General features: G+C 49.2%; 7 protein-coding genes across 7 annotated transcripts; 4 read left to right on the forward strand and 3 right to left on the reverse strand.

Moving 5' to 3' along the window:
- Window positions 1-2,811: 2,811 nt before the first annotated feature.
- BO87DRAFT_127108 (cyclic nucleotide-binding domain protein) lies at window positions 2,812-5,941 on the reverse strand. The gene is made up of 2 exons (XM_025618022.1): window positions 3,374-5,941; window positions 2,812-3,325 (listed from the first exon to the last, which is right to left on the reverse strand). Exons 1-2 carry the CDS (start codon window positions 5,786-5,788, stop codon window positions 2,981-2,983), a joined length of 2,760 nt encoding a protein of 919 aa, XP_025483975.1. The 5' UTR covers window positions 5,789-5,941; the 3' UTR covers window positions 2,812-2,980.
- A 2,249-nt stretch (window positions 5,942-8,190) lies between these two features.
- On the reverse strand, window positions 8,191-8,882 carry BO87DRAFT_299121 (uncharacterized protein; the record flags this gene model as incomplete). Its single annotated transcript, XM_025619085.1, has 2 exons — window positions 8,191-8,348; window positions 8,426-8,882. The coding sequence occupies 2 exons, from the start codon at window positions 8,880-8,882 to the stop codon at window positions 8,191-8,193; spliced, it is 615 nt and encodes a 204-aa protein (XP_025483976.1).
- Window positions 8,883-9,066: 184 nt separating this feature from the next.
- Window positions 9,067-9,838, forward strand: BO87DRAFT_372630 (uncharacterized protein). Its single transcript, XM_025622340.1, has 2 exons — window positions 9,067-9,155; window positions 9,223-9,838. The coding sequence occupies exons 1-2, from the start codon at window positions 9,153-9,155 to the stop codon at window positions 9,697-9,699; spliced, it is 480 nt and encodes a 159-aa protein (XP_025483977.1). The 5' UTR covers window positions 9,067-9,152; the 3' UTR covers window positions 9,700-9,838.
- Window positions 9,839-10,472: 634 nt separating this feature from the next.
- Window positions 10,473-14,039, forward strand: BO87DRAFT_412357 (kinesin family protein). The gene is made up of 2 exons (XM_025626493.1): window positions 10,473-10,869; window positions 10,925-14,039. Exons 1-2 carry the CDS (start codon window positions 10,679-10,681, stop codon window positions 13,773-13,775), a joined length of 3,042 nt encoding a protein of 1,013 aa, XP_025483978.1. The 5' UTR covers window positions 10,473-10,678; the 3' UTR covers window positions 13,776-14,039.
- Window positions 14,040-14,537: 498 nt separating this feature from the next.
- Window positions 14,538-15,258, forward strand: BO87DRAFT_298286 (peptide-methionine-S-sulfoxide reductase; the record flags this gene model as incomplete). The annotated part of the gene is made up of 3 exons (XM_025619051.1): window positions 14,538-14,721; window positions 14,821-15,139; window positions 15,225-15,258. The coding sequence occupies 3 exons, from the start codon at window positions 14,538-14,540 to the stop codon at window positions 15,256-15,258; spliced, it is 537 nt and encodes a 178-aa protein (XP_025483979.1).
- Window positions 15,259-15,433: 175 nt separating this feature from the next.
- BO87DRAFT_325356 (uncharacterized protein) lies at window positions 15,434-17,048 on the reverse strand (the record flags this gene model as incomplete). Its single annotated transcript, XM_025620103.1, has 4 exons — window positions 15,434-15,930; window positions 15,975-16,746; window positions 16,806-16,928; window positions 16,980-17,048. 4 exons carry the CDS (start codon window positions 17,046-17,048, stop codon window positions 15,734-15,736), a joined length of 1,161 nt encoding a protein of 386 aa, XP_025483980.1. The 3' UTR covers window positions 15,434-15,733.
- Window positions 17,049-22,125: 5,077 nt separating this feature from the next.
- On the forward strand, window positions 22,126-24,043 carry utr2 (putative cell wall glucanase (Utr2)). The gene is made up of 4 exons (XM_025618023.1): window positions 22,126-22,309; window positions 22,412-22,632; window positions 22,698-23,135; window positions 23,197-24,043. The coding sequence occupies exons 2-4, from the start codon at window positions 22,509-22,511 to the stop codon at window positions 23,910-23,912; spliced, it is 1,278 nt and encodes a 425-aa protein (XP_025483981.1). The 5' UTR covers window positions 22,126-22,309; window positions 22,412-22,508; the 3' UTR covers window positions 23,913-24,043.
- Window positions 24,044-24,247: the final 204 nt, after the last annotated feature.

Genomic DNA, 24,247 nt, shown 5'->3' on the forward strand with positions numbered 1-24,247 from the left:
GGAGAGGACGGCTGCGTTGGGAAAATGACAAAGACCTTTGGATATGAGAATTACAAATGAAATAAAGATATGAAACTAAATAGAGCAGGAATATACTGACCAGAAAGCACGTCTCACAGTTCTGAATGGAAGGATATGTTAACAATGTGATTACAGTCACAAAGCACTTGTTTGTACACAGAGATGTGTACAATGAAATACACCAGCTGTAAAAGGACTCCTCCACTTTCCTCCTTGTATCAACTGCTTTAGGGGAGAAGGAAGACAAGAGGGCTGTGATTTGGGTATTGGACAATGCTGAACAGTGGGCTTTGGATGCTTCCAGCAGCCTGAACAGGAGCAGCACAGTGATGCTGCCCTCTATTTCAGGTGACAAAGGCAAACGACAGCGTCTTGGAGAACCCCACCAAGGAAGAAGACAAGGGGGAACAACGCGAGAGAGGAAGACTAAATACTCGGAACACAAAGGGGCGAGGCCTTGAGGCCAAATTGGCAGGTTGAAGCTGGATGGATTTTTCCTGGAAATGTATGGGATAAACCGACCCCCCAATGCAAAAGGGAAATGACAAGCGAGAGACTGAGACAAAAGCTGTAAACTCTGTTTCTTCTCAGAATAGATCATTTTTGATTTTCATTTCTCAAAATATCTGGTTTGGGTATTCTGAAATGGTTTGTAGGTCAGGACAAACGCTCCTATTGTCTGCCTAGATTCGACCACGAGGTGCCCTATACAGCTTGCATGGCAGGGGAAAAAAAAGAAAGATACTATGAGCAGTAAGCCTCAATCATGAAAAATGTCATATTGATTCTACGAGCAAGCTTACTATGTTGTGAACGACTATGTTATCTTTTGGACCTCACATAAACTGATATAGTCACCGTATACACAAAACATGCTGATCTCATATACGACTTTCGAACCATATTGAAGAAGCATAACATGCTATTCCAGAGCCCTAATAATACCGTATATGCGCTACGAATGATATCGAATCAACTCCCACGAATCCTCGAGACACATACCCAAATGAAAAGCTGATTAAACACAACAAAATCTACATACAAGCCCTATAGTAGTATCCCCTACAACATTCCTCTCAAACCACGGAGTATTATCTCTCAAGAAGCTATCCAGAGTACTGCCATTATACTCCCTACGCCTAGCTATCCCAGATGTACCCAGACCAGACTATATTACATTATCAGTCAGATATTGCCTTAACCCTAATATGACAGTCCAAACTCATCCCAACTAACCTCAAATGTACAAATCCATACAGCTCCCTTCAACCTTTGAAAAGAAACCTCCCAACATCATCATCATAGATCAAGAAATCAACACCCTCCGTCCATCCAGCCATGCCTGAATCAGTAAGTATTCCCCCAACAAGACGAGACGAGACATTCGTAAAAACCCAAAGCCAAGAATGATTCACATCAGACACGTCATATGACTACTATCATCAACTTCATCAATGGAACTATCTAATTTACTATGGAGGAAGATGTTAGGAACCTACCGTTATCACTAATAGATCAACCCCGCATGAGACCCCACTCAGACACCGGGATTTACCAGATAAAAATAAGCCAAGAAAAAAGGTGCAGAAACCTTCTGTATGTCTATTGCAAGATTGCAGTTATTGGTTACTTTGCAGGCTATATTGCTGATGATTATTATTATGGTAGTAGAGTATTGTGTGCTCTGATGGGGATTTCGCTTAGCCTGATGGGTGGTGGGATCATGGGAGGAAGGGGGGATTCGGTTTGATTGTCCTGTTTGTGGAACATGAAGTAGCTTGGATGGCTGGGTGTTTGTGTTCCGTAGGATTGGTTTAGTGCGCTCTCCCTCGCTGAGGATTTGGTTTCTTGAAGAGGTCCCGGTGGTAATTGATCGTGGTAATACTTCGTTGTAAAGGTATGATTTGGTTCATGGAAAGAAAACTACTATTATGAGTAGATTGCTATGAGGGTTACTTAAGTAATATGCTTCATCTCATTACATGTCAAACCGTCCCCCGATCATAAAAGTGTGATGATATACTATCGAAGAAGCTAATGCTTTAGGGGTCTCTGGTAACTGGTGAACTTATTCCTTGATTGAGTTAGTAGAGCATCTACCATCGACACTAACCATCAGACTACGTACAATAGCGCACACTAGTTAGCACCATGCGGAGACTGGCCGGGAAAATATCATCAACCCCAGATTCTCACCCATCTGATAGTCGAGTAGCTACATACTACAAATACAGACAAACTCCCAGTTTTCCCAGCAGCAACAGCAGCCAGTCCTATCTCAGCGCGAGAAACTCATCCAAAGAATCGTTGAAGTCGGGGTCCAACGAGAAGCCCACTTTTAATCACGAAACAACTGCGCTGGCAGAAACGAGTATAATGATCAAGTAGAGCAATAAATGTGTTGCTTCCCTCAAACGGGGCAATCCCTGCATCAACCCCAGCAGTTAAATTCAGTTATACACTATATAAGCTCCAACATGCAAGATGAGTATTATTTGAAATCGAGCCCAAGGTCCTCGTACATCCTATGCTCTGTTTGTGAGTGCGTGTGTGTTTCAGAGCCCAACTCCTCCCATGCCCGAGTCCGTTATAACCTGGAAAGCATCCATAAAACAAGGTGAAAGAAAAAACCATCCCAAGCAAGAAAGAGATTAAATCTAAGAAGCCAGCAACCAGCCTGAGGGGTAAATGCGCTCCAGATATCAGTGCAATGCAGCGAGACCCATGACGGTCATCAGTCGTGAGTCCTGGAACGGAGAAAACACACAACTCCGGGGGGAACCAATACCAGGGCAAGTCTAAACGAAAGTAGGAAGGAAAGAAAGTGGCAGAGTGTAGAAGGGGTGGAATAGGCGAGAGAGTGAGTGTGTGTTAAGGTCAAGATCAGGGTGGAAGGATTCGGATGGTAGAGAATAGGTTTTGCAGGTGAGGTAATGGTTAGCGATGCAGAGCCGAGCTATCAGCGAAAGACCCTTCCGTTTTGTGCGACAGTCTCAAACGATATCTTCTTCCCGTATTTGCGCGGTCCGTCGCCTTCGATCCACGGGAGGAGGTTCTTGCACTGACTGACATCAAAGGATGTCAGTTGGTTGCAGCCGTCTGCAACTGCTTCAACACCGGCACCGGTGACCCGGACACAGCCCCGGACGGACAGACGTTTGAGATTCAACAGATGTAGGCCAATGCAGCGCAGAGATGGGTCTGATATGGCAGAGCCACAGAAAGACATGTTGAGGTAGGTCAGTTGCGAACATTGCAGAGCGAGTACTTCTGTAGCCGTGTCGGAAAGAGCACAACAGAATGACTTTCAATTGTTAGTTGGACACCAGTTATGCATAATGGATCAGCTTACCAAGTCTAGCTCCCGCAGCTGCTTTGCTGCATTTGTAAGATGCACGATAGCGTTGTCAGTCAAATACGTGCAGTCCGCCAAGCAGAGTCTGCGGAGATTGGTGAATCGAGCATTTCCCCAGAATTGGAAGCCCTGGTCGGTAATGGTAGTGCAACGGGTAAGGTCCATCTCCTCGATCCTGGAAGCAGCATGCGATGCGATGTGGTGCATTGACCGGTCCGTAACATGCTTGCAGTAGGATAAGGTCAGTTTCTTGAGTTCGGGGCAGCCGTACACGGTCCCGGCGGCCGTCTGTCTGGTCGGCTTCATAGACGCCTTCCCTGATTTTGACTCGTCGTGTGGCTTGTGCTGGCCAGGAGAGATCCAGCCTACAATCCGAGCGAGCAGCGTATCCCCAACTTTTCGACAATTGCTCAGATCAACCTCCTGTAAGTTGTTCGCCTTGCTCGCCATGTCAAGAATAGACGATGCGGTGACATCCCAAACGCTCTTCATCTTCCACGTGACAACGTTAGATCCACACGTCGCAACAAGTTTGCTAAACCCTTCGTCTGTTATGTGGAAGCAATTACTTATGTCAACATATCGCGGTCTGCTACCCACAAAGGGGCAAATGATCTTGACCAGTACGTCATCCGTGACGCACCGGTTATAAGTACGCAGGTCTAGGTGATGGAGCAGCTCCGTTGACTTGCTGAGAATCTCTGACCAGTGCATAGAGACCGCCCTGAGGCGAAGGAGATCATGAAGCTCGAGATGCTGGAAGATAACCAAAAGGACCTGATCCGGGAGATAGCCGTGGTTGTCCCGACGTGGCTCACGGACCGTCTCCGAGGGTGTCGAGAACTCGCCGGCCCCGGGAAGCGTGAGAAAGGACGAGCTAGTAGATCTAGGCTCCGATGAGGGTGAAGATCTCTGTTGCTCCCCGGAAATCTCCTCCGGCGTCAATGGCGCCACGGAGCTGCGCCGGCTTCGCAGCCGGACTTTGTCTAGGCCAACACTGAGGAAAGGATCCGGATCGGAAGGCCGCAGCACACTTGGTTCATCTAGACCATTGGCTGTCGGAGTGCTGTCTAACTCAGTCTCTGTTAGGGTAAGAAGCGGCATGGATTGTCTGCGGCCCGCCCGCAGCTTGAAGTTATCATCGACACTCAGAGGTTGCTCGTCAGCTCCCGCTTCTGACATCACAACGTCGCCATCGGACGCTGCTTGAAGCCGCTCCTTGGCGGTCCTTTCCACCTGTTCGCGAACTTTTGGAGGACACCTTTCCCAAAATTCTACTAGTACCTCACCACTGATCATCAGACATTCCACCGCACTTATGGATCGCACGGTGGCGGTCCGGCGTGGTGCTAAGGAGAGGCTCACAACTTCACCAAAGTATTGCCCCTGTTTCAGTCGGGCTTTGACTTCGAAGCTAGGGTGCTCGATCTTATTGGGCAAGGATTGCGCATGATGGTTCGGTGTTTTCTCCGACAAAACCTCGACCTCTCCGCGGACGATGAAATAGATCTCCCGACCCTGGGAGTCCTGCTTGATGATATCGGTGAATGGCGGGTAGGAGCGCGGTTGCGCATTCAGGCCCAGGAAATGGAGGATATCTGGCGGTAGACCGGAGAAGAGGGGCAGCTCCTTAAGAAGTAAACGGACATTGACCAGTCCGTTCGCCAGCGCACTGGAGGATCCATCAGCCAATCCAGGACTCGGGGACTTTCGCTTTTTATTGACGGACTTCAAGCTTCTGCCGTCCTGATCTGCGAGGTTCAGGTCACCGGAATATGTGTCCCGCAATCTCTTTGAACCTCTCGGAATCGGACTCACAAGATCAGCTGACGGTACCGAGGTCTCCTTCTTCTTCTTCTCCAAGATCATCAGTCGCTCCTGGGCCTCGTCCCGAATTGCTCGCTCTACGTCGGGGAACCGAGGGAGGATTTTCCGGAAGTCCTCCTTGGTTAAAACGACCAACAAGCATCGAGTGCGGGCGATGATGGTAGCTGTCCGCGGGCGATCCATTAGTACACCGATTTCACCAAAAAAGGCCCCCGGTTCAAGCTCCGCATATATACTCTCGCCATCGCGCGAGGTCACGGAGACAGCGCCCCGAACCAGCCAGTAGATGGCCTTGGCCTCATCCCCCTCCGTCAGAATGTAGTCATTGGGCGCATGGAGTTGTGGACGCAGATGTTGGCCGACATCGACCAGGAAGGATTCGGGCGTGGATTGGAACAAGGGAAAGGAACGTAAGCGGTCAACGAGGTCCAGTGGAAGAGCTTGAATATTCGAGGAGGTCAAGGGCGACGGCCGTACGGGGCGGTTCGGATTGGTGATGGAATCGAACGAATGTAAAAGCGACGCGGTGTCGGAGATGGGGTGAACAGCTTTTGTTCCACCACTAGCTCTGCCATGGCGCCGCATGATGGGCGGGTGATGAGGTGTGTTCAGGGATGGCAATCAAGGACGAAACGGAATTGGAGAAGAAATTCGAAAAGGGAGCATGTAGTTTGTTGGCCGGTATCGAAGCGACCAATGGAAGCGATGACGTCGACGAGAATGAGATCACGGGGAGAGGAGCTCTCAAAAAGGCATCATGGCTGACGATGGATGGATGGAACGGAGACAGTGCGGGGGAGGGCAGATGGGCCAGGAAGGAAGGCGGTGGTAGTAGCAGTTACTAGTAGTAGTGGTAGTGGTGATGGAAGGTGATGATGACGATGTTGGATGATTAGAAAGCAAGCAGCTTAACCAAGGATGAGAAGCTAAGCTGAGCTGAGCTGAGCTGGGAGAGAAAGAAGACGAGATGAGGAAGGAAAAGAAACAGCTCGCTACTACTCGGTGTTCTAGTTGGCTCTATGCGACAGGCACACAGTAGTGTGCCAGAGAGGGACGGGCAAAAGAGCGGGAATCCTGCAGAGCAACAACAACAATAAACTGAATAATAATAATAATTCTGGAGACGGGCGGGAGAGCATGATGGGGGGAGGGACTTTCTGGGTGGGAGCTAAGCTAGTTAGTTAAGTTAGTAGGAATTAAACCAACTAACTCGGAGTGGTCAACAGTGGTTCAGTCTAGCCGGCGGACCAGAGAAAAAGAGAAGGTCTAATTCTAAAAGGTCGTGCTGCTGCAACTTCTTTTCGAAGCGGGGATCACCAAACGTCAAATAACGCGCTTGTTGCTCCACCGCCGGTCCGGAAGCTCCTCTGATTGCCCTCCCCAAAGTCAATGACGATTCGATCTCTCTTTCTCTCTCTCTCTCTCTCTCTCTCGTTAGGATTGATTCCGATCTGTCTCCTGTCACTACTATTGTCACTACTTTATTATTTAAACTCTAGACATGCATAAAAGTGGTGTGATATTCCACAGTGATGTTCTAATCTATCAACTTCGCACTGGAATCCTCGAGACAGCTGTGATGCTCCATATGTCAAACTGGCGGGAATGTGATCAATTCTGCTGAGTGGGGAGCATCCTCCGAAACGGAAACACCGGTCTGTAACATCGACACCGACTGGAGGAATGGACGGCCAGTGCTTTTTTGGCTTTTCCCTCTATTGGTCTAATGAATAGCTAGATGGAAGTTGTCAAGCTACTACTGACTATCTACTACTAACACTGAGCGGAGTGGGATATTTGGTCAGGCAGTGAGTGACGGGTGACACTATATTACTTACTGATATTATTTATCTCAAAATTCAGCACTACAAAAGGAAGCAAAGTACGTACCTGCTGTCGGTGGGTCCAAGTCAGAAGTCTAGTCTAGCGCAGGATTCATTCTCACACTCACAAAAAAAAAGTGTTGAGCTCGTAAAATTACATGGCTCAAGCAAGAATGAAGATCGCTGCCAGACTGATACTATGTAGAAATTTACAAGGAATGTCCCTGGACAAGGGTCTGTATGCTACATAATACATAGTGTGTGAGTAGGGTCGACCGAAGTTACAAAGTACAAGAATCGATCATGGATCCGATCGTCTCACACCTGCATGGGGAACCATGCATCCCAGTTCGAGTTCGAGTTTCTAGACGAGTACGGGTCCCTATTTTAGGCTTCAAGCCTTCTCGGCACTTGCCAGTTGCCAGGCTATGGTTCCAACGTCTAGAGCCTACCAGAGCCAATAATCACGGGTGGTCAGGATCCGTGCGCGCACGAGATCAGACAGCAGGCAGTTGCCGCTGCACATCATCTGTTCTTAATCAACCCGGCTGGTCAGGTGATGGGGACACGCGGATGAGTACTGTTTTCGGATGGTTCCAGTAATATCGTCCCAATCCCAGGGAAAGGAACGTGACTTGACGTGTCTGATATTATTTTAGTATCAACAATCCTCAACTCCATCACAAGAAATTAGTCAAACCCGCGCTTCGTTTCCTGCCCTCCATAGATAAATCCTATATGTGCCCGGATAACTCCTTTTCAGCCGTATTTAGCGCGCTGTTGTTGTGACTACAGACGGCGCATCCTGTGGTTCTTGGACAGCCCGGGTATCAGGACGCCATTGACTGTCTGGCCAGTCGGTCGGTCCGGGGTATGTGAATTGCTCCATTCGGACAGCGCTGGTCGAGCGCGGGGGTTCGGAAGACTTCTGTTCGTAGAGTGGAGATTTCTAAGGATAGTGAGGCAGGCGTGTGCAACTATTTCCGCAACTCTAGATCTCTGCCGTTAGTGTATGCCATGGTGCTTCCAGGATTAGATCAGAAACTCACCTATAAAGAGCATCGCGGGATATCTTTGTTGCGCCTGCAGAGAAAGATGACCGGACACAAAGCCGAGAGGCATATAGACATCCAGCGAAAAGTGCTTACGCATATTGCGCAGCTCTCACTCCGTCCTCGACCGACGACTTCCCAGAACGATATCAACATAAGCAGGACGAGTTCCTTGCCAAGTCTCAAGCACGTCTTGCACAATGCCATAAGCCAAGCTCAACTTCAGACCAGTCTTGGCCGAACGAGCAGCTGTATAGATATCTTGTCGCGCTAGAAACCAACAACAATGGCACAACATTAGCCCAAATCCAGAGCCCAGGGAATAGCAAACAGAGAGAATAACCCACCTAACACACTGTAGATTCCCGACATGGACAAACCCGCCGTAACCGTCGACAGAAAATCCCTCTGATCATGCCGGGCGTAATCCACCACCTCCTCCAACAAGCAGAAACACAGAGCACCAGTACCCAGTTTAAGCCCCATCTTCAAGCCCTGAGTAGATCCCTGCAAGAAAGCTTGATAATTCTTCGACTTATGGTACTGGTACCACCCCCGCGCCGCGTCGGGAAAGCGATGGGCATTCTCAGCTCGAAACCGGTAAGCTGCGGTCTTGCTGCCGTGCATGTATCCGATACCCAGACCGGCGGAAAAGGCGGAGGTGGACATGTATTGAATACGCTTTCTGAGCTTGATCCCGAGTCTGGGGGGCGCATCTGCTTCGAAGAATCTGTCCCAGTGCCAGATCTTCCATAGGAGACTGTCCTCGTGTCCCTTTAATCTGTCCCAACTGTTCTCCACCATGGTGATTGACTGCTTGCGATTGTTGTTGGTAAGAGCGAATCAGTGTCGTTAATGGTTTTAATAATGCGTAGGTTGGAGGAGGAGATCGGTGGCTGGTTGTGGTGGTGTCAGCTTTCCCCGGGGACATAAAATCACGGGCAGCTGGAAAACGGGACGCACCTGAGCGCTTGGTTCGCCGACTTCCGTCCGCGCCGCCTTGTCGAAAAGCTCCGAGGTCCCGCTGAAGATCAGCTCACTGATCATAAAATCCATACTTGACCAGTCTGCATCATGGTAACTACATTATCTACTTTCTATATTTAAGGACATGCTGACATGCTAACCTAATCTATGTAAACAGTCTCAACCCGACCCTCTAAGCTGGACTCTTCTCTTCAAGAAGCACAAGACCACCGTGCTTCTGATGCTCCCGCCATCGGAGACGATCGCCACTACGAAAGATGCGCTCCTCAAGGCCCTCAAATCCCGCGAGATTCGCGAAATCAACGGTGACTCGGTCCCAGAAGATCCATCTCGGATTGAGTTTGGCGTTGCAGTGGATAAAAATGATCTAGAGAAGGGCTGGACAAGACTGGAGGCTGAGGTGCCTGCGTTCGATGATGACAATGCTCCTAAACGTGGAGCCGCAAAGAAAGGTGCCGGCAATCTCACGCTACAAACAGCTGAGATTAAGAATGGGCAGCCTATTGCCTTCAGATTCCGGAAACCCAGGGAGGACTCGGAGAAGGGTGAGGACATGATTGACCTGGAGCTGGATGATCCTGGTTGGGATGTGATTGTTCCGAGCTTCGATGATGAAGAGGAGGATATTAATTGAGCTCCTTGTCGAAACTGCTTCTCTAGGTGGTATTCAGCAATGCTTTCATGGGTTGGCGCATGGTTGATCGGGGCTCATATCGGCGGCGTTTACGTTTCTTTAATGTCAATATTTGGGCAGAAATACAATGATGTGGCAGTCAAGAGTTTCATGAAATAGAGTCTATATATGCTAGGCAGGACTCCCAAAAGCAAACGGAGCTCCAGTACTATCAGAAATAATGGTCCTTGGACATTGATTGTTTGCATGCATATGAAGCTACTGGTATTTGGATCCACTGCAATGCAAGTCTTCAATTTGGCGGCAATCTAAGGGATGTCCGATGAGCCATAGCACAATCCAGTGGAGGTACAACAGACAGAATGGAAATGCGGGACACACTACAGCCAATAACGTCCTGTCGAGTCTGTCTTACCGAAGCTCTGCATTGGATAGTAAACAAAAAATAGACATGTACCACGGAAAAAGCAACAAAGTACTAATGATCAATGAATCATTCTCAGCCATTTCCATCATTACAACAAGCCGTGGACCAATCAGGAAACAATGGTGCGTGGTGTTATGAGCTATATGCCGTATTCTAGAAACAAATGGTCATAGTACCAAGCAAGGTTCTAAGCGATAACGTTGTAGCCACAACATATTTGGACTATCAACACGGCGGGCGGTTGCTCGGAGCAACAAGGCGGTGGAAAACAAGCGGGTGTCAACAGTCAGGCCGAAGCTGGAACTAGTGCTCAGCGTTGCTCAACAGGGGAATACTCTGGGGCCGACGGAAAAACAGGTCCACAGTCAACATTCTTCACGGTTGACTCCTCAATCCTTATCTTCTACAGCTCGTTGTTCCTCATCAATTCGCCTTGCCGACGATACAGGGCGTCGCAACGTCCCTGGATAGCCGCCCGCCGCGTTGAAACCTCTTCCGCGATAGCTCTCCTCTAGAGGGACGTGGCGCCTCTGCTGTCACCTACGAAACACCATGGCCGACGCTTCATCGATCACCGTTGCGGTCCGAGTTAGACCGTTTACCATCCGGGAGGCAGCACAGCTCTCCAAATGCGAAGATGGTCCGCTCTTCCTTGGTGACGGCTCCTTAGCTGGAGCACCGACACCAAAGCTCAACCAAAAGGGCCTTCGCTCCATCATCAAGGTCATTGATGACCGATGCCTGTAAGTTTAACGTGTACCATGCTGTCTTAGTACGATCTAATCAATTATTTGATAGTGTGTTCGACCCTCCGGAGGACAATCCCGTACAAAAGTTCTCCAAGAGTGTTGTCCCCAACGGAAAACGTGTCAAGGATCAGACCTTCGCCTTCGATCGGATTTTCGACCAGAATGCCTCGCAAGGCGAGGTCTACGAATCAACGACCCGGAACCTTCTCGACAGCGTCCTCGATGGCTACAATGCAACGGTGTTTGCATACGGTGCCACAGGTTGTGGAAAGACTCACACCATTACAGGCACAGCCCAGCAACCCGGTATTATCTTCCTGACAATGCAGGAATTGTTCGAACGCATAGATGAACGATCCGGAGAGAAGGCGACTGAGGTTTCGCTTTCCTACCTCGAGATTTACAACGAGACTATCCGTGATCTTCTTGTGCCTGGAGGTAGCAAAGGGGGGTTGATGCTCCGAGAGGATTCAAACAAGTCCGTCTCGGTGTCAGGATTGTCAAGCCATCACCCGCAGAATGTACAGCAGGTTATGGACATGATCATGAGGGGTAACGAATGCCGTACCATGTCCCCGACCGAGGCGAACGCTACCTCCTCGCGGTCGCACGCAGTCCTTCAGATCAACATTGCACAGAAAGACCGAAACGCCGATGTGAACGAGCCCCATACCATGGCGACTCTGAGTATCATTGACCTTGCGGGTAGTGAGCGTGCCAGCGCAACCAAGAACAGGGGAGAGAGACTGTTTGAAGGTGCAAACATCAACAAGTCACTTCTCGCCCTTGGAAGCTGCATCAATGCACTCTGCGATCCTCGGAAACGAAACCACGTCCCCTATCGAAACTCCAAACTGACCCGTCTCCTGAAGTTCGCGCTTGGTGGTAACTGCAAGACTGTGATGATTGTCTGTGTTAGCCCATCGAGTCAGCACTTTGACGAGACGCAAAACACCCTACGCTATGCCAACAGGGCGAAGAATATTCAGACGAAGGTCACGCGCAACGTATTCAATGTCAACCGTCACGTCAAGGACTTCCTGGTGAAGATTGATGAGCAAATGGCCTTGATTAACGAGCTTAAAGCAAAGCAAAAGGATTCCGAGAAGGTCGCCTTTGCTAAATTCAAGAAACAAACCGAAAAGAAGGATGCGGTCATTCGTGAAGGATTGTCCCGCATTCGCAATGCGTACGATCATTCTTTATCGGAGAGACAGGAGAGAACCAACCACATGATCAAGCAGAAGCAGATCAGTCGCCGGATTGGATTGCTCTCTGCGTGGATCGGCGCTTTCGATCATATATGCGCCAGTTGTGAAGCCGAGGATGCTCTGTCCAATCTCAGGGCAGTACGGAAAACAGCCCAAGGAATCCTTCTCGAACTGGAGAGTAGCAGGCAACATTATCACCAGCGACTGGCAAAGAATGCGTGGGACCGCGGCATGACGTCCGCGGTGGAACACGCCATTCGTCAACTCCAAGACTTTGACATCAGCGACAACGGCGATTTTGTCAGTATGACTCGCGAGGCCGAGCTGCTGAGGGCCAACCATGAGCGTGAGGCTCTGGCGGCAGTCGCTGAGCAGGACAAGGCGGGCGAGGCGGCCACTGTGCAATTGCTTCTCCAGGCACAGTTCGAACTGATTACTGAGATTGAGAATCTTATGCAACTCAGTGAGGAAGAAGCCATTGAGCAGGGACAGAAGATGCTGGCAAAGATGCTCAATTCTTGTTCCACCTCGGTTTCTAACATCGTGAAGCCAGACGGTAACCTGCCATCCATGCCGCCATTGAGCCCAGTCAAGGCTAGTCCCCTCAAGCAAAAGAAGAGGCTGAGCATTGCGACTACCGCCCCCTTGGGCCGACCCTTGGCTGCACCTGTCTTGACTCCTACAGCAGCGCCGCCTTCGCCGCAGAAGGGATCTCCCCGACGTCGCAAGTTGAACGTCGGCAGAAAGAGCGTCAGTTTTTCACCAAAGAAACCCGCCGCCAAACCGACGAAGAGAAGTGTACGATGGAAGGACGACGAGCACGAGGGCACATTGACCGAATTTCAAAAGACACCACAGAAGACGCAAATTACCACTATACCAGAGAACAGCCCGGAGCCCCAGCTGCCTCAGCTACCCCGGACATCGCCCATTCCTCGCGGAATTCCAGTGCCCAGTCGCAACTTCAGTCCTTCTTCAGGCGGATCACCCCCGGTGTCCGCAGTTCCCGAACCGACGCTCAACGTGCAAAAGAACAACCGATTCAAGGCGGGATTCTTGACGAAAAAAAACAGCAGCTCCCCAATAGCACCCCCACCAACGACAACGCTTCCCCTGTCCGACAGCGAAAAGTCACCCCTGCGCGACATCGAGGGCAGCAGCTTCCTGAACCGGGCGTCCGTCGAGCGCCCCTCTAGGATTGCGGTCCGGACATCGAGTGGCAGCTACTCGGGCAGCCCGGCATCGGACAAGAACAGCTGGAAGGCAAGCAAGGACGATGCCATCAAGATTACCTCTGCCATGAGACGGATTTCTGGAGGATCGTTCCAGGTGGGCAGCTCTGCCAATGCCCTGCGCATCCACCGACGACGAAGCCCGACATCGGCCACTTACGGAAGCTCACCAACTGAGAACAACACAATGAACACTATGAATACCATGTTCACGGCCTCGCAGGCCCGGCGGATGGGCAAAGGCGAGAAAGAAATTGAAAGCAAGCCCGGGGTGTTGGGCCCTCGCACCCTGCCTATCATGAAGAACACGCATCGACGCACGACTTTTGGCGGCGACATCCGGCCCCGAGACATCAGCCTGAGCAGCAGAGATGCTATCCGGCTCAGTGCGATGGCGACGCCTAAGCTGGAGAAGCCCCCGGCGAGCTTCTCCAACGGTGGATTCGCCCTGCGGTAACTGAAGTGTTCCGCAATTCCCTTTGTTTTAATTGTTGGGGTCCTAGGTAATACGGACGGTGTTCAGGAAGGATACCACATGCTTTGATTTCTGGTGAAGCAGACCTCGCGATCTGGGATCAGACCTGCTCATCTGGTGTGTACGGGATTGATGTGCTTGATATGAACTTGGAAAGATTCATAAACTCGATTACTTTTTTCTTCTCTTTTTCATGTTGATGGTATTTCTTATTCAGAGGCATATATTAGATTCGGGACATGTACCATAGCAGGATGAATTTTCCTATACCTTTCGCCCATAACAGTAAGCACTAAACAAGGCTGTCCAGTGTCCACTATTAGTACTTCTAGAAGTCAATTCTAGAAGCCTTCCTGATGTCATGCACGGAATGACGCCACCGCCCGCCTGCATGACAAATCCACTTCTCCAGTTCCCTACTATCTACTAGTCAATTAACTACTATAATCTCCTAATATCATCCTCGAAAAGTCACCTCCAATCCCATCCACCCTCATCCTATCCAAGAATACAAACACAAACACACAGCATTGCACCGACGGAACATCCAACCTTCAACCTCCAACCGACCCCTCATCCCCGCCTCCCGCGGGACCCAACACCACCCAGACCGCGGTGGAGCTCTCCGAAAAAAAGTCCATGGCCTCCACCTTCACACGCACATTACTCCGCCCATTCATCTCAACCAACTTCTTATCCCTATCCCTAACTCCCACCACAACCACATCAGCAATAACACGCACCATGTCCTCCACCACATCCACCCCCCAAACCGCCACCGTCGCCGCCGGCTGCTTCTGGGGCGTCGAACACCTCTTTCGCAAACACTTCGGCAACGGCAAGGGCCTCCTCTCAGCGAAAGTAGGATATTGCGGTGGTCACAGCGCCTCGCCTTCCTACCGGGCTGTTTGTACGGGTGATACTGGACGTATGCATCCCTTCATTCCCCTCTTCCCTTTGTCCCCCCCCCCAACACACCACTAATAATACATACATACTAACCTATGGGGAAATGGTATGTTTGCAGACGCCGAAGCCCTCCAAATGACCTACGACCCCAGCATCGTGAGCTACCGCTCCCTGCTCGAATTCTTCTACAGAATGCACGACGCCACGACGCTGAACCGCCAGGGCCCGGACGTGGGCACACAATACCGCAGTGTGATCTTCACGCATAACGACGAGCAGGAGAAGATTGCCAATGAGGTGACAGAGAAGGTCGGCAAGGAGTGGTTCAAGCAGCCGGTTTCGACGGTCGTCGTGCCTGCGGGCCAGTGGTGGGATGCCGAGGAGTATCATCAGTTGTATTTGAATAAGAATCCTGAGGGGTATGAGTGTCCGGCTCAGTAAGTTTTTCTTTCTCTTTCTTTTTCTTTGTTGGGCCCGTTGAGGGTGTGTGTGGGTGGGTGTGATGCTAATGGGTGGGTATAGTTTTGTGAGGTCGTTTCCTCCGCTTTCTGAGTAGGGTGGATTGGATTGGTGGTTGGTGAGTGATGGGTTGGGAGATTGGTGTATAGTGTATAGTGTATAGTTGAATGGCATTTTTTCGTTGCTTGTTTTTTGTTAAGCTGGTTTATGGTTACAATGTCTACTACCTCTGGTATGAACATACGGTTCATTAACATCCTGATTACAGCCCTAATAGTAGTAACCTGTGCAAAAGCAACTCCATCCTAGAATCCGTGACATTTCCATAAATGAACAGAACGCCTTATTCTGGTCCGTGGCCGGCACGGACCGACTCAGGCACACCCTCCCATATCTCCAGTGTATGGAGGTGGGTCAGGTTTCTCGCATTTCCAACTTGCAGATGGCCGGCGTCATCCAGACTACATGACACATGATGCTCGTTCACCTTTCTCAATCAACACTACTAAGGATGCAATGGAAATGTTGTTATCCTTTGCTTGGCATGTGCCATCTGCAGGCAAATGCCTGAGTCAACGCAGGGTCCGTTTGATAAAGTTCCTGGCCATGCCAGGGCGGTTGGTCTCGCGAACCAGCACCAATTCTTTCTCGCAAGGGTCCGAGGAGTAAGTCACCGAAACGCCACTGTAGACGTTTCGGCCATTCTTCCAATCCTCGAAGACCTCGAGCACACGGCGAGCAACGACGGTGCTCGTGAACACGGCAGTCGCTGTAATCATTAGCATTGCTTAGTTGTTTAGAGTAGGTACTTACCGTTACCAGAATTGAACACCCAGAGGAAATCAATGTTTCCTGGTCCAGCCAGAGCACGAATGTCCTGCTTCCATTTATCGGGAGACATGCCTTCGGCAAAGAGTCTCTTCCTCGCAAAAGAGAGGCGGCGACGCTCCCGGATGGGTTGGTTCATCCGACGATGGTCTTCATTCCAGTCGATAATTTCGGCCAGCTCGACGCGGTAGCCTTCTCCAAGACGCCCATAGCCCAGCATGCGCTCCATATCTTGATTAGAGTTCAAGAAGGCAAGCGCCTGGGCTGCGTGCTGGAAGGTCACCTTGGTCCTTCCATTAGTCTCCACGCGGATGTCCTGCAAGGGCCCTTCGTGAATACGAGTAGTGATATACTGGATAAAGTCCCGAGTAATCTTCCCATAGACACGAATGACTCCGGCTTTAGCGTCGGGGATGTCGGGAGAGACAGATGCAGGGAGCGTGACTCCGGCATTTCCTGACTCACGCCCTCCAGTGCCATCGTCACTGCTCTGACTTGGCTTGGACACGGAACCCAACGCCAGAGACATAGGTGACATACACTGCACCTCATGGCTACGACCATTAGAGATCGAGCCGGCGACCTGGGCCCAGCTTCCAGTATGTAGATGACGTCCTTCGGGCATCTTTCTGGTCCCATCCACATAGCCATTGTTCTCCTTCTCAGTGTCGCACAAGTAAGTTGAGCCATTTGGCTTTTGGCTATCGATGTGAGAGGAGAGCTGGGTGCTTGCAGATTCCTGAGTGGCACTATCCTGCTTTGGTTGTTAGTGTTCATTGCATTGTATCGTCATTAGACTCGTTTGTTCCTGCTTACCTCAGGGGCCAGGACATATTCTTCGGGAGTAAGATGCTCGACTCCCTCAGAGAACTTGTTCACAATCATAATGCTAAGCTTTCCGATCTCGTTGGCGACGTGGTGTTGTCCATGCACGCGGAACTACGTGGTTTAGCTCGCTAGTTTGACAGAAAGGTGAGTTTCATAACCAACATGGCAAGAGATAAGGTTGAGGTGATTAAGGGCCTCAGCCATGGCACCGTCAATCGAATAGGGTCTCATCTTGGAGATGGACGAGGGTTAACGTTGACGATAGTTCTTGCTTAGTCTTCAAGATAATAAGGTGCGTAGCCGTGGAGGAGAGGTAAACAAAAAAATAAAAAGAAGATATGATGTGATGGATGAGATCCTGATGGCAGAGAAGGATCAGAAGAAGAGGATGGGGAGGAAAGAAACAGAAGGAAGAGGAGAAGAGAAGAGAAGAGAAGAAAAAAGCGAGAAGAGGATCTGGTTTATTCACTCCGAGCTGAAGACAGAGTGAAGGAGAGAGCAAACCAGGCAAATTGAGCTTGGTATTTTGATGGCAGTTGCGGACTAGTAATCAACAATGGAACTTCCTGAGATATTGCAAGCTAATCAACATTATTCTGAAATGGTTATTCTCTGCACTGGGGGTGATACCATCTCCAGATTCCCGGAAACTGCCTTGACGATTTAGTGAGGCTTCACAGGGTGGTAGCTGATGATGAAGGCAAAATGAGGACTATCAGTCTCTTCTCTGAAAAGGAGAGAATCTCTTATGTTTCGACCTTCATTAAAGCAAACCAACTAGTAATTCTGTCGGAACAAGCCAGCCATCCCTCTGATGGAAAGATGGACCTTGGCAGCTACAGCTTTTCTGGAAAGCAACAACCGATGATTCATAACTACCAGCCAGAGGACTTTGTATGTTTCAATTCATATACTTGCTTCTATCATGTATTTCACATACTTAATCACAGTGTTGCCCCACTTGAAGTGTTACATACAACAAGCTCAATCCACTGGCATTTCTCCGAGAGGCCATGGCATTGTAGACTTCATGGTTTTAGACACTCGGTTGTTTCATTTTCATTCAGTGACACATCAGACACTTTTGTCTGCGAGACTAGACACCTGCAGCCATCATTTATGCAGCACATCACTACTCGAGCTGATGATGCCTTTATAGAGAGCAGTAGTAGTCGCAGATTCAAAGATAACCATTTATATTGTCAAACACATGCCTTATTCTCGAACCCTAAGGACTCTACTCCCTTACTTTGGTCTTGATATCTCCGTATACTGGATACCTTGTCCATCTACTTCACTTCATCACAGTCATATCAACACATCAACAAACGACAGCGTGACGAGTAAACCTAGATCCAACCACACCTCCATTGCTGAGTCGGCAGCATTCGCCATCGATAAATACATAGTGGTAATTCAGACATGGCCATCCTAGTATAGTGCTGCCATTACTACAGAGAAGCAATACGATGATGCCATCTGTGCGTGATACAGCCGCCGAGGATATACTAGTACTTGTATAGTTCGGGGCCGAAGAAAGTTCTACCATGGAAAACCATATATTTCTGAGTGACATATGATGTAACAAGGATTTGCCTCCATCATACTGGGATACATTGACGCTATAACATCAACAGTCAGATTGGCAGCCCGAAACCTATTACTGCTGGACTAGTAAGTGGCGAGAATTGCAGTTAGGGTAAGACTATATGATTCTGTCCGGGGAAGTATTTTATTTCCATAGACCATATTTCACTCAATCTGTTTGTATACTTTCTGTAGTTGGAGCAAACTGACCAAAGCAAACAGTAAATTATGCCATAACCAACACCTGACATCCCTTTAAGCTTGTATTGAGAGAAATAGCAACAACATAGCCTCACTTTCACCAAACCATACCCTTCCAACAACCCAGAAAACAACCAAACAGACTCATCACATAGCCACCCATCAACCAGGGTTCACAATAACCTAAGTAGTCTAAACATCGCAATTATTCTCGGCCGATGATCATCATGCAGCCAATCGCGCCACATAAGAGCCCGACCGGTATCTAGATATCCGCAATCTCAACTGTTCCATCGCTGGATCATATCAAGATTAAGACATGTCATGTCATTTTCCAGATAATTAGGTTCTTATCTGTATGTTTCTCCATTTATTTTCTCCCCACATGGCCTAATCATTCTTGATTGCCTGGAGCCACACTCGCTCTCCCCTTGCATACTCGTTCAATGGGTATTCGCAATGGGTGATGTAAGCTTGATAATTACTTACTCGCTGTGAGTGGGAAAAATGTATACATCATATGGACAAGTAAATTAGAGTCCGTTCGTTATGTTGTTGCTTTTTCCGTGTTATGTTGTGTGGTGTAGCTGCTCATTAGACGAGGGGGATTGTAACTATGTACCTGATTTTCCATGTGCGGGGGCTTATTACCACTGTTTATACTTTGTATGGAACCAGAATTAGCAAATTAACTAGCTAGCTAGCTTGGAAAGGTAGACAGTCAGGAACAGCTGCCGAGTGCTGACAATTGTGCGTGTGTGCTCCGAGCTTCAGCTTTCCATCGTAGATTTGAAATTAGAGCCGGTGCAGCAGCGATTTTAAAGTTTACTGAAAAGAAAACCAAGCAAGTTACCCCTGCATTGGACGAAGGGTTCTGCAAATAGGAGAGAGTGATTTCTGGGGAATGAAGTTAAGTTCAGTAGATGCGGTGTGTGATTTGGGTTTCCAATGGGGGGAGAAGATGCCAATCCTCCCGCTTCAATTTTAGGACCTAGCAGGCTAGCACTGTTCTACTAGTCGTCTGTTCAGGAGGTTGCAGCTGATAAGTAAATACGAAACTAGTATCTAGATAATGATAACAATTACTCCCGTCAATATTGCCCCAATAACGAAATTAATTTATGAACTAATATAATAAATCATCTAAATACATCATATGTTTTAAGTAGCGAATTAATTCACGGTTTCAGATGTGTTAGTTTTGCTTATGTCCGCAGTCGGGGTTGGTGGATTCAATTAGCTACTCGGGTCTCGGTTTTAGATTGATGACTGACACATATGGTGTCATTGTGGATAAACGGCATTATGGAGCCACGAACGGGGAGCAGGGCATGACATTGTATTCAGAAGTCAGATGGGATTGAAATCATTTTTCATTTTTTTTTCCTTTCCCCATTGTAATCCGGCAACCCGTAACCCGCAATGGAACCGATTGTTTGCTTGCTTCATCCGACCGATTTCATCATGCAAACATGTTGTCAGAGAAGCCACATTCCATGGCTGTTTTGTGGCAAAGACACCCCCGGCTAAAAATATCCCAAGCTTTCCGGTGCTTTGTTTTCTGGTTTTTCTTTTTATTATTATTTTATTTCCAATTTTTCTCTTTGTTTACAGTGTATTATTACCTTTTCAGAATTTTGCTCATATCTTCATGCCAATGCTTGGCCCCCTGACAGAGCAGACAATCCACGAGCTAGCTACTTAGTTATTTATCTATGAACCACGGGAGACTGTCGTGTGCCGCGCGCCGAATTCCTGATCTGATGAAATCCCCTCCGATTCGGGCAGGTCCATAGAAATCAAGGCGATGAGATAATCCGGCATGCGCGCGCACAGCCAACGTGAGGATGCCGCCCCGTTGGTGTAACAACCAGCCCTGCTTCCAAGGACGATTGCGGTAATTCATTGTTGGTCAAGAGACCTGTTCGCTCTCCTGATTTGAACATACTGTGTAAGTGATGTATGTATATGTACTCTGTAAGTTTGAGATTTATTATTATCATCAGCTGGTTAGGCAGACGAATAAAATTGACCGTTCGCGACTAAATGAATTTTCATGTCTTGGATCTCTTATCTGGGTGCGCGGAATGACCGGCTGTCAACTCGAACCAGTTTTTCTTTTCTTTTCTTTTTCCCTCAAGAACTAACTAGTCCGGTAGTTAGTAGATAGGACTTTTCCGTTTGCTGACTTGATTCCGAGGAACAAGGCCCATTTGGTTTAAGACATTGTGGGTGACCGAGTGAGCACCAACCAGGGTTTATTTGTTGTGGATTTAGTCATAGGGGGGAACCACATGGAGTGGGATGGGGACACTTGGGCTATGTAGATACCTGCCTAGTAGGCTTTGCGGGATATTTGGTTGCTCTTGAAGATGTTAAGCGAGCACGAGATTTAGTAGCACCCTTGGTTGGGTCTGGGGAAGATTGAAGAAGGGTAAGAAAAAAGGGGAGAGTTTTTAAGTTTTATGTGGATGAGCGCACCCTTCTCCATGATCAACCCCAAGGATTTCCCTGTTTTGCTGCAGTGTCAGGGACAGACAGGACAGCGCTAGACGAGTAACTCAACTACTAGTTTCTAGCTCGGGGTGCTTAGTGGCCCAAAGCAGCGCCTGCTGATAAGGAACTTGCTGTGTAAGAGAAAGAAAGCAGAAAGCAGAAAGCAGAAAGCAGAAATCCACGGAGGAATTAACTTTTGGTGGAGTGGGGCAGGGTCTGCTTCGAGACTAGCGCACTAGTAGGGGTCCCGGGGCAGATCAGGGATTCGTCCATTGAAAGCTTCCCAATCCAGAAAGAACGACGGATCCTGCATGGAAAGTTCTCCCGTACCGTGATGGTAAATACCGCTTTTTACTTTACCTTTCGCTGTGGTCGGTCCGAGGGCCCTTATCAGGCAGGGTCAGTCACTACTGGGGGTGGGAGAGGTGACCCTGAGATACCGAACTGATCATCGGGCCAACAACATGCCAGATGTGGTCAGAGGGCATCCCATTCAGCTGGGTCATCTCAAGTTACTCGAATAGCTAATCTAAACAAAGGGATAGAAAACCCCCGGGATGTCTCTCCGTCTGCGTGAGGGGGGAAAAGGGTAACAGACAACGTTCTCGAAAGGTTCTCGTGCTGCTGCTGCTGCTGCTGCTGTTGCTGGAAACCGAATACGCCGTATGAGGCCGTGCATTACCAGCAAGGTGAAATTACCTGACGGGTGGGCTACGAGATCCCACCGGAACCGCATTCGCATTGAACCGTTCCTTCCACAACGAGGAGAGAGCCAGAAAGTGAAGAGCGCCGACTTTCTAGGCAAGTACTAGAGGCTATATAGTATATGACTTCTCCTATTCCTCCTCCCCAATTCGGGTGACTTCCTTCCTCATTGTACTCGTGGCACAATCCCGGGCTCGTTCTATCGTTACTCGACATCTCTTCCCCGGTTGTCTTCTTCTTCTTCCTCTGTTCTCTTCACTCTTTCTCCTGCCCAGTACTCCTCATCCTTTTTTCTATCCATCTCTCCCTCGGCGGTGATACTGCGATAAGAATACTTACCTCCCGAATTTCCCGCGGTCCCTCATTATCGGCGCAACTTTTGATTGGATTCCATTTGCATAGTCCTTGGATTCCCCATCATTCAATTCTCTCGCCGTCTTTATATAGAAACCGGTATCTTTATCCTTCACTGCGGTAAAGAGAAAGGCCAAGACTGAAATTTGGTACGCCCTAACTTTCCTTTGCCACTCAGGCACAGCCTACATTAGAGCCAGTGAATTTTGTGCCTTAATTACTATTAATAAACTAACGGTTTCCCTCTACAGTGTTGTCTTGCACGTCTCCAGACCAATCTCCAGTCTCTAGCTATACAAGCATCTACTTCCTAGCTCTCAGATCTTTCACTGAACCCTGTCCGCCACGATGGTGCGGTACACTTCTTCCATTCTTTTGGCCTCGTTGGCCGCCACTTCCGTCTGGGCTGCCTCGTCCCCTCCTTCATGCAGTACCAGCTCTCAGTGCCCCGAAGAGTATCCTTGCTGCTCTCGTGCGTTGGTCCCTTTTCAAATCTAGCCCTATGTGGTATTACCTCATCCGCTAATACTCTTTTAGAATATGGACAGTGCGGTACTGGTGCTTACTGCTTGGGTGGTTGCGACCCCATTTCGTCATACTCTCTGGACTCTTGCGTTGGTGAGCCCGTGTGTCAGAGCAAGACCTACAAGTGGGACTCTCTCGATAGTGCCGCGCTGAACACCAAATACCTCGGAAATGCGTCCGAATACGACTGGGTCTACAGCGGCTACCCCAAGTTGGACGATGGAAATCTTCTCCTCACTATGCCCAAGAACACCGTTGGTACCCTCTTTGCGAACAACCACTACGTCTGGTATGGCAAGATTTCCGGCAAAGTCAAGAGCAGCCGTGGTGCCGGTGTCGTCACGGCTTTCATCCTGCTTTCGGACGTCAAGGACGAGATCGACTTTGAGTGGATTGGTGCGGATCTGGCCAATGTCCAGACCAACTATTACTGGCAGGGTGTTCTGAATTGTAAGCCTACCATCGTACCAAACGCAGTTCTCAAGACCCGCTGCTAACATGCCTTGGGCAGACAACAACGGCGATAAGGATGCCGTCAACGGAAGTGATGCCTTCGATGATTGGCATGAGTATGAGATCGACTGGAAGGAAGATGCGATTACCTGGTCTGTGGATGGTCAGGTCAAGCGGACTCTCACCAAGGAATCGACCTGGAACGAAACTGCTCAGCGCTACCAATACCCCCAGTCCCCATCCAGAATGCAGCTTTCCCTGTGGCCCGCCGGCCAAGCCAGCAATGCACCCGGAACCATTGAGTGGGCTGGTGGCGAAATCGATTGGGACAGCCAGGACATCAAAGACAAGGGTTACTACTATGCCACGTTCAGCGACATCACCGTTGAGTGCTACGATGCCCCGAATGGCACTGTTTCGAACGGAAACAAGTCGTACATGTTCACCAACAAGGACGGGCTACAGCAATCGGTTCAGATCACCAACAATGACACCGTGCTTGCATCTTTTGGCGCCACCGGTCTCGACATGGATCTCGGTGCCAGCGACTCCAGCAGTTCCGGAACTAACGGCACGGTCCCTGAGAACCAGGGAGGTTCAGGAAACGTACCAGGCAGCACCAGCAGCACCACTAGTGGCAGCTCAAGTACCTCTTCTGGATTCAGCCAGGGCAGTAGCACCGACACGAGCGGTGCCCCCTCCCAGAATGAGCGAGTCATGAGAGGCTCATTCTTTGCTGCCTTGGTCGCAGTTGTCGTTCTGGTCGCTCTCTAAGGAGACTCGACAAGCAACCATCTTCACTTCTTGGATATTCTTACTCACATAGCTCAATCCTCGGTGCATGCCCCTCCTTTACGACTTGTGTTATCATTCTTAATCCTCTTTACTGTTCTATACCTGGCGCTCCTAACGCCCGTCTTTGATCGGATCTTGTACTTTATGTTTTTGCCCCCATTGGATGTCTTTATGGTTCTTATGACTGCGCCTGGGTGGTTGCGTTTTTACTCTGTCATGAACATGACTTGAATACACATACTAATACCCCTTTTCCGCTGGGTAATCAGGTGCCCGGTAGTTGGACGTGTTTATTTTCTCTTTCCCTGGTCTGG

Source organism: Aspergillus neoniger (genome assembly GCF_003184625.1).
Source record: "Aspergillus neoniger CBS 115656 unplaced genomic scaffold BO87scaffold_3, whole genome shotgun sequence".
NCBI classification, from domain to species: Eukaryota; Fungi; Ascomycota; class Eurotiomycetes; order Eurotiales; family Aspergillaceae; genus Aspergillus; species Aspergillus neoniger.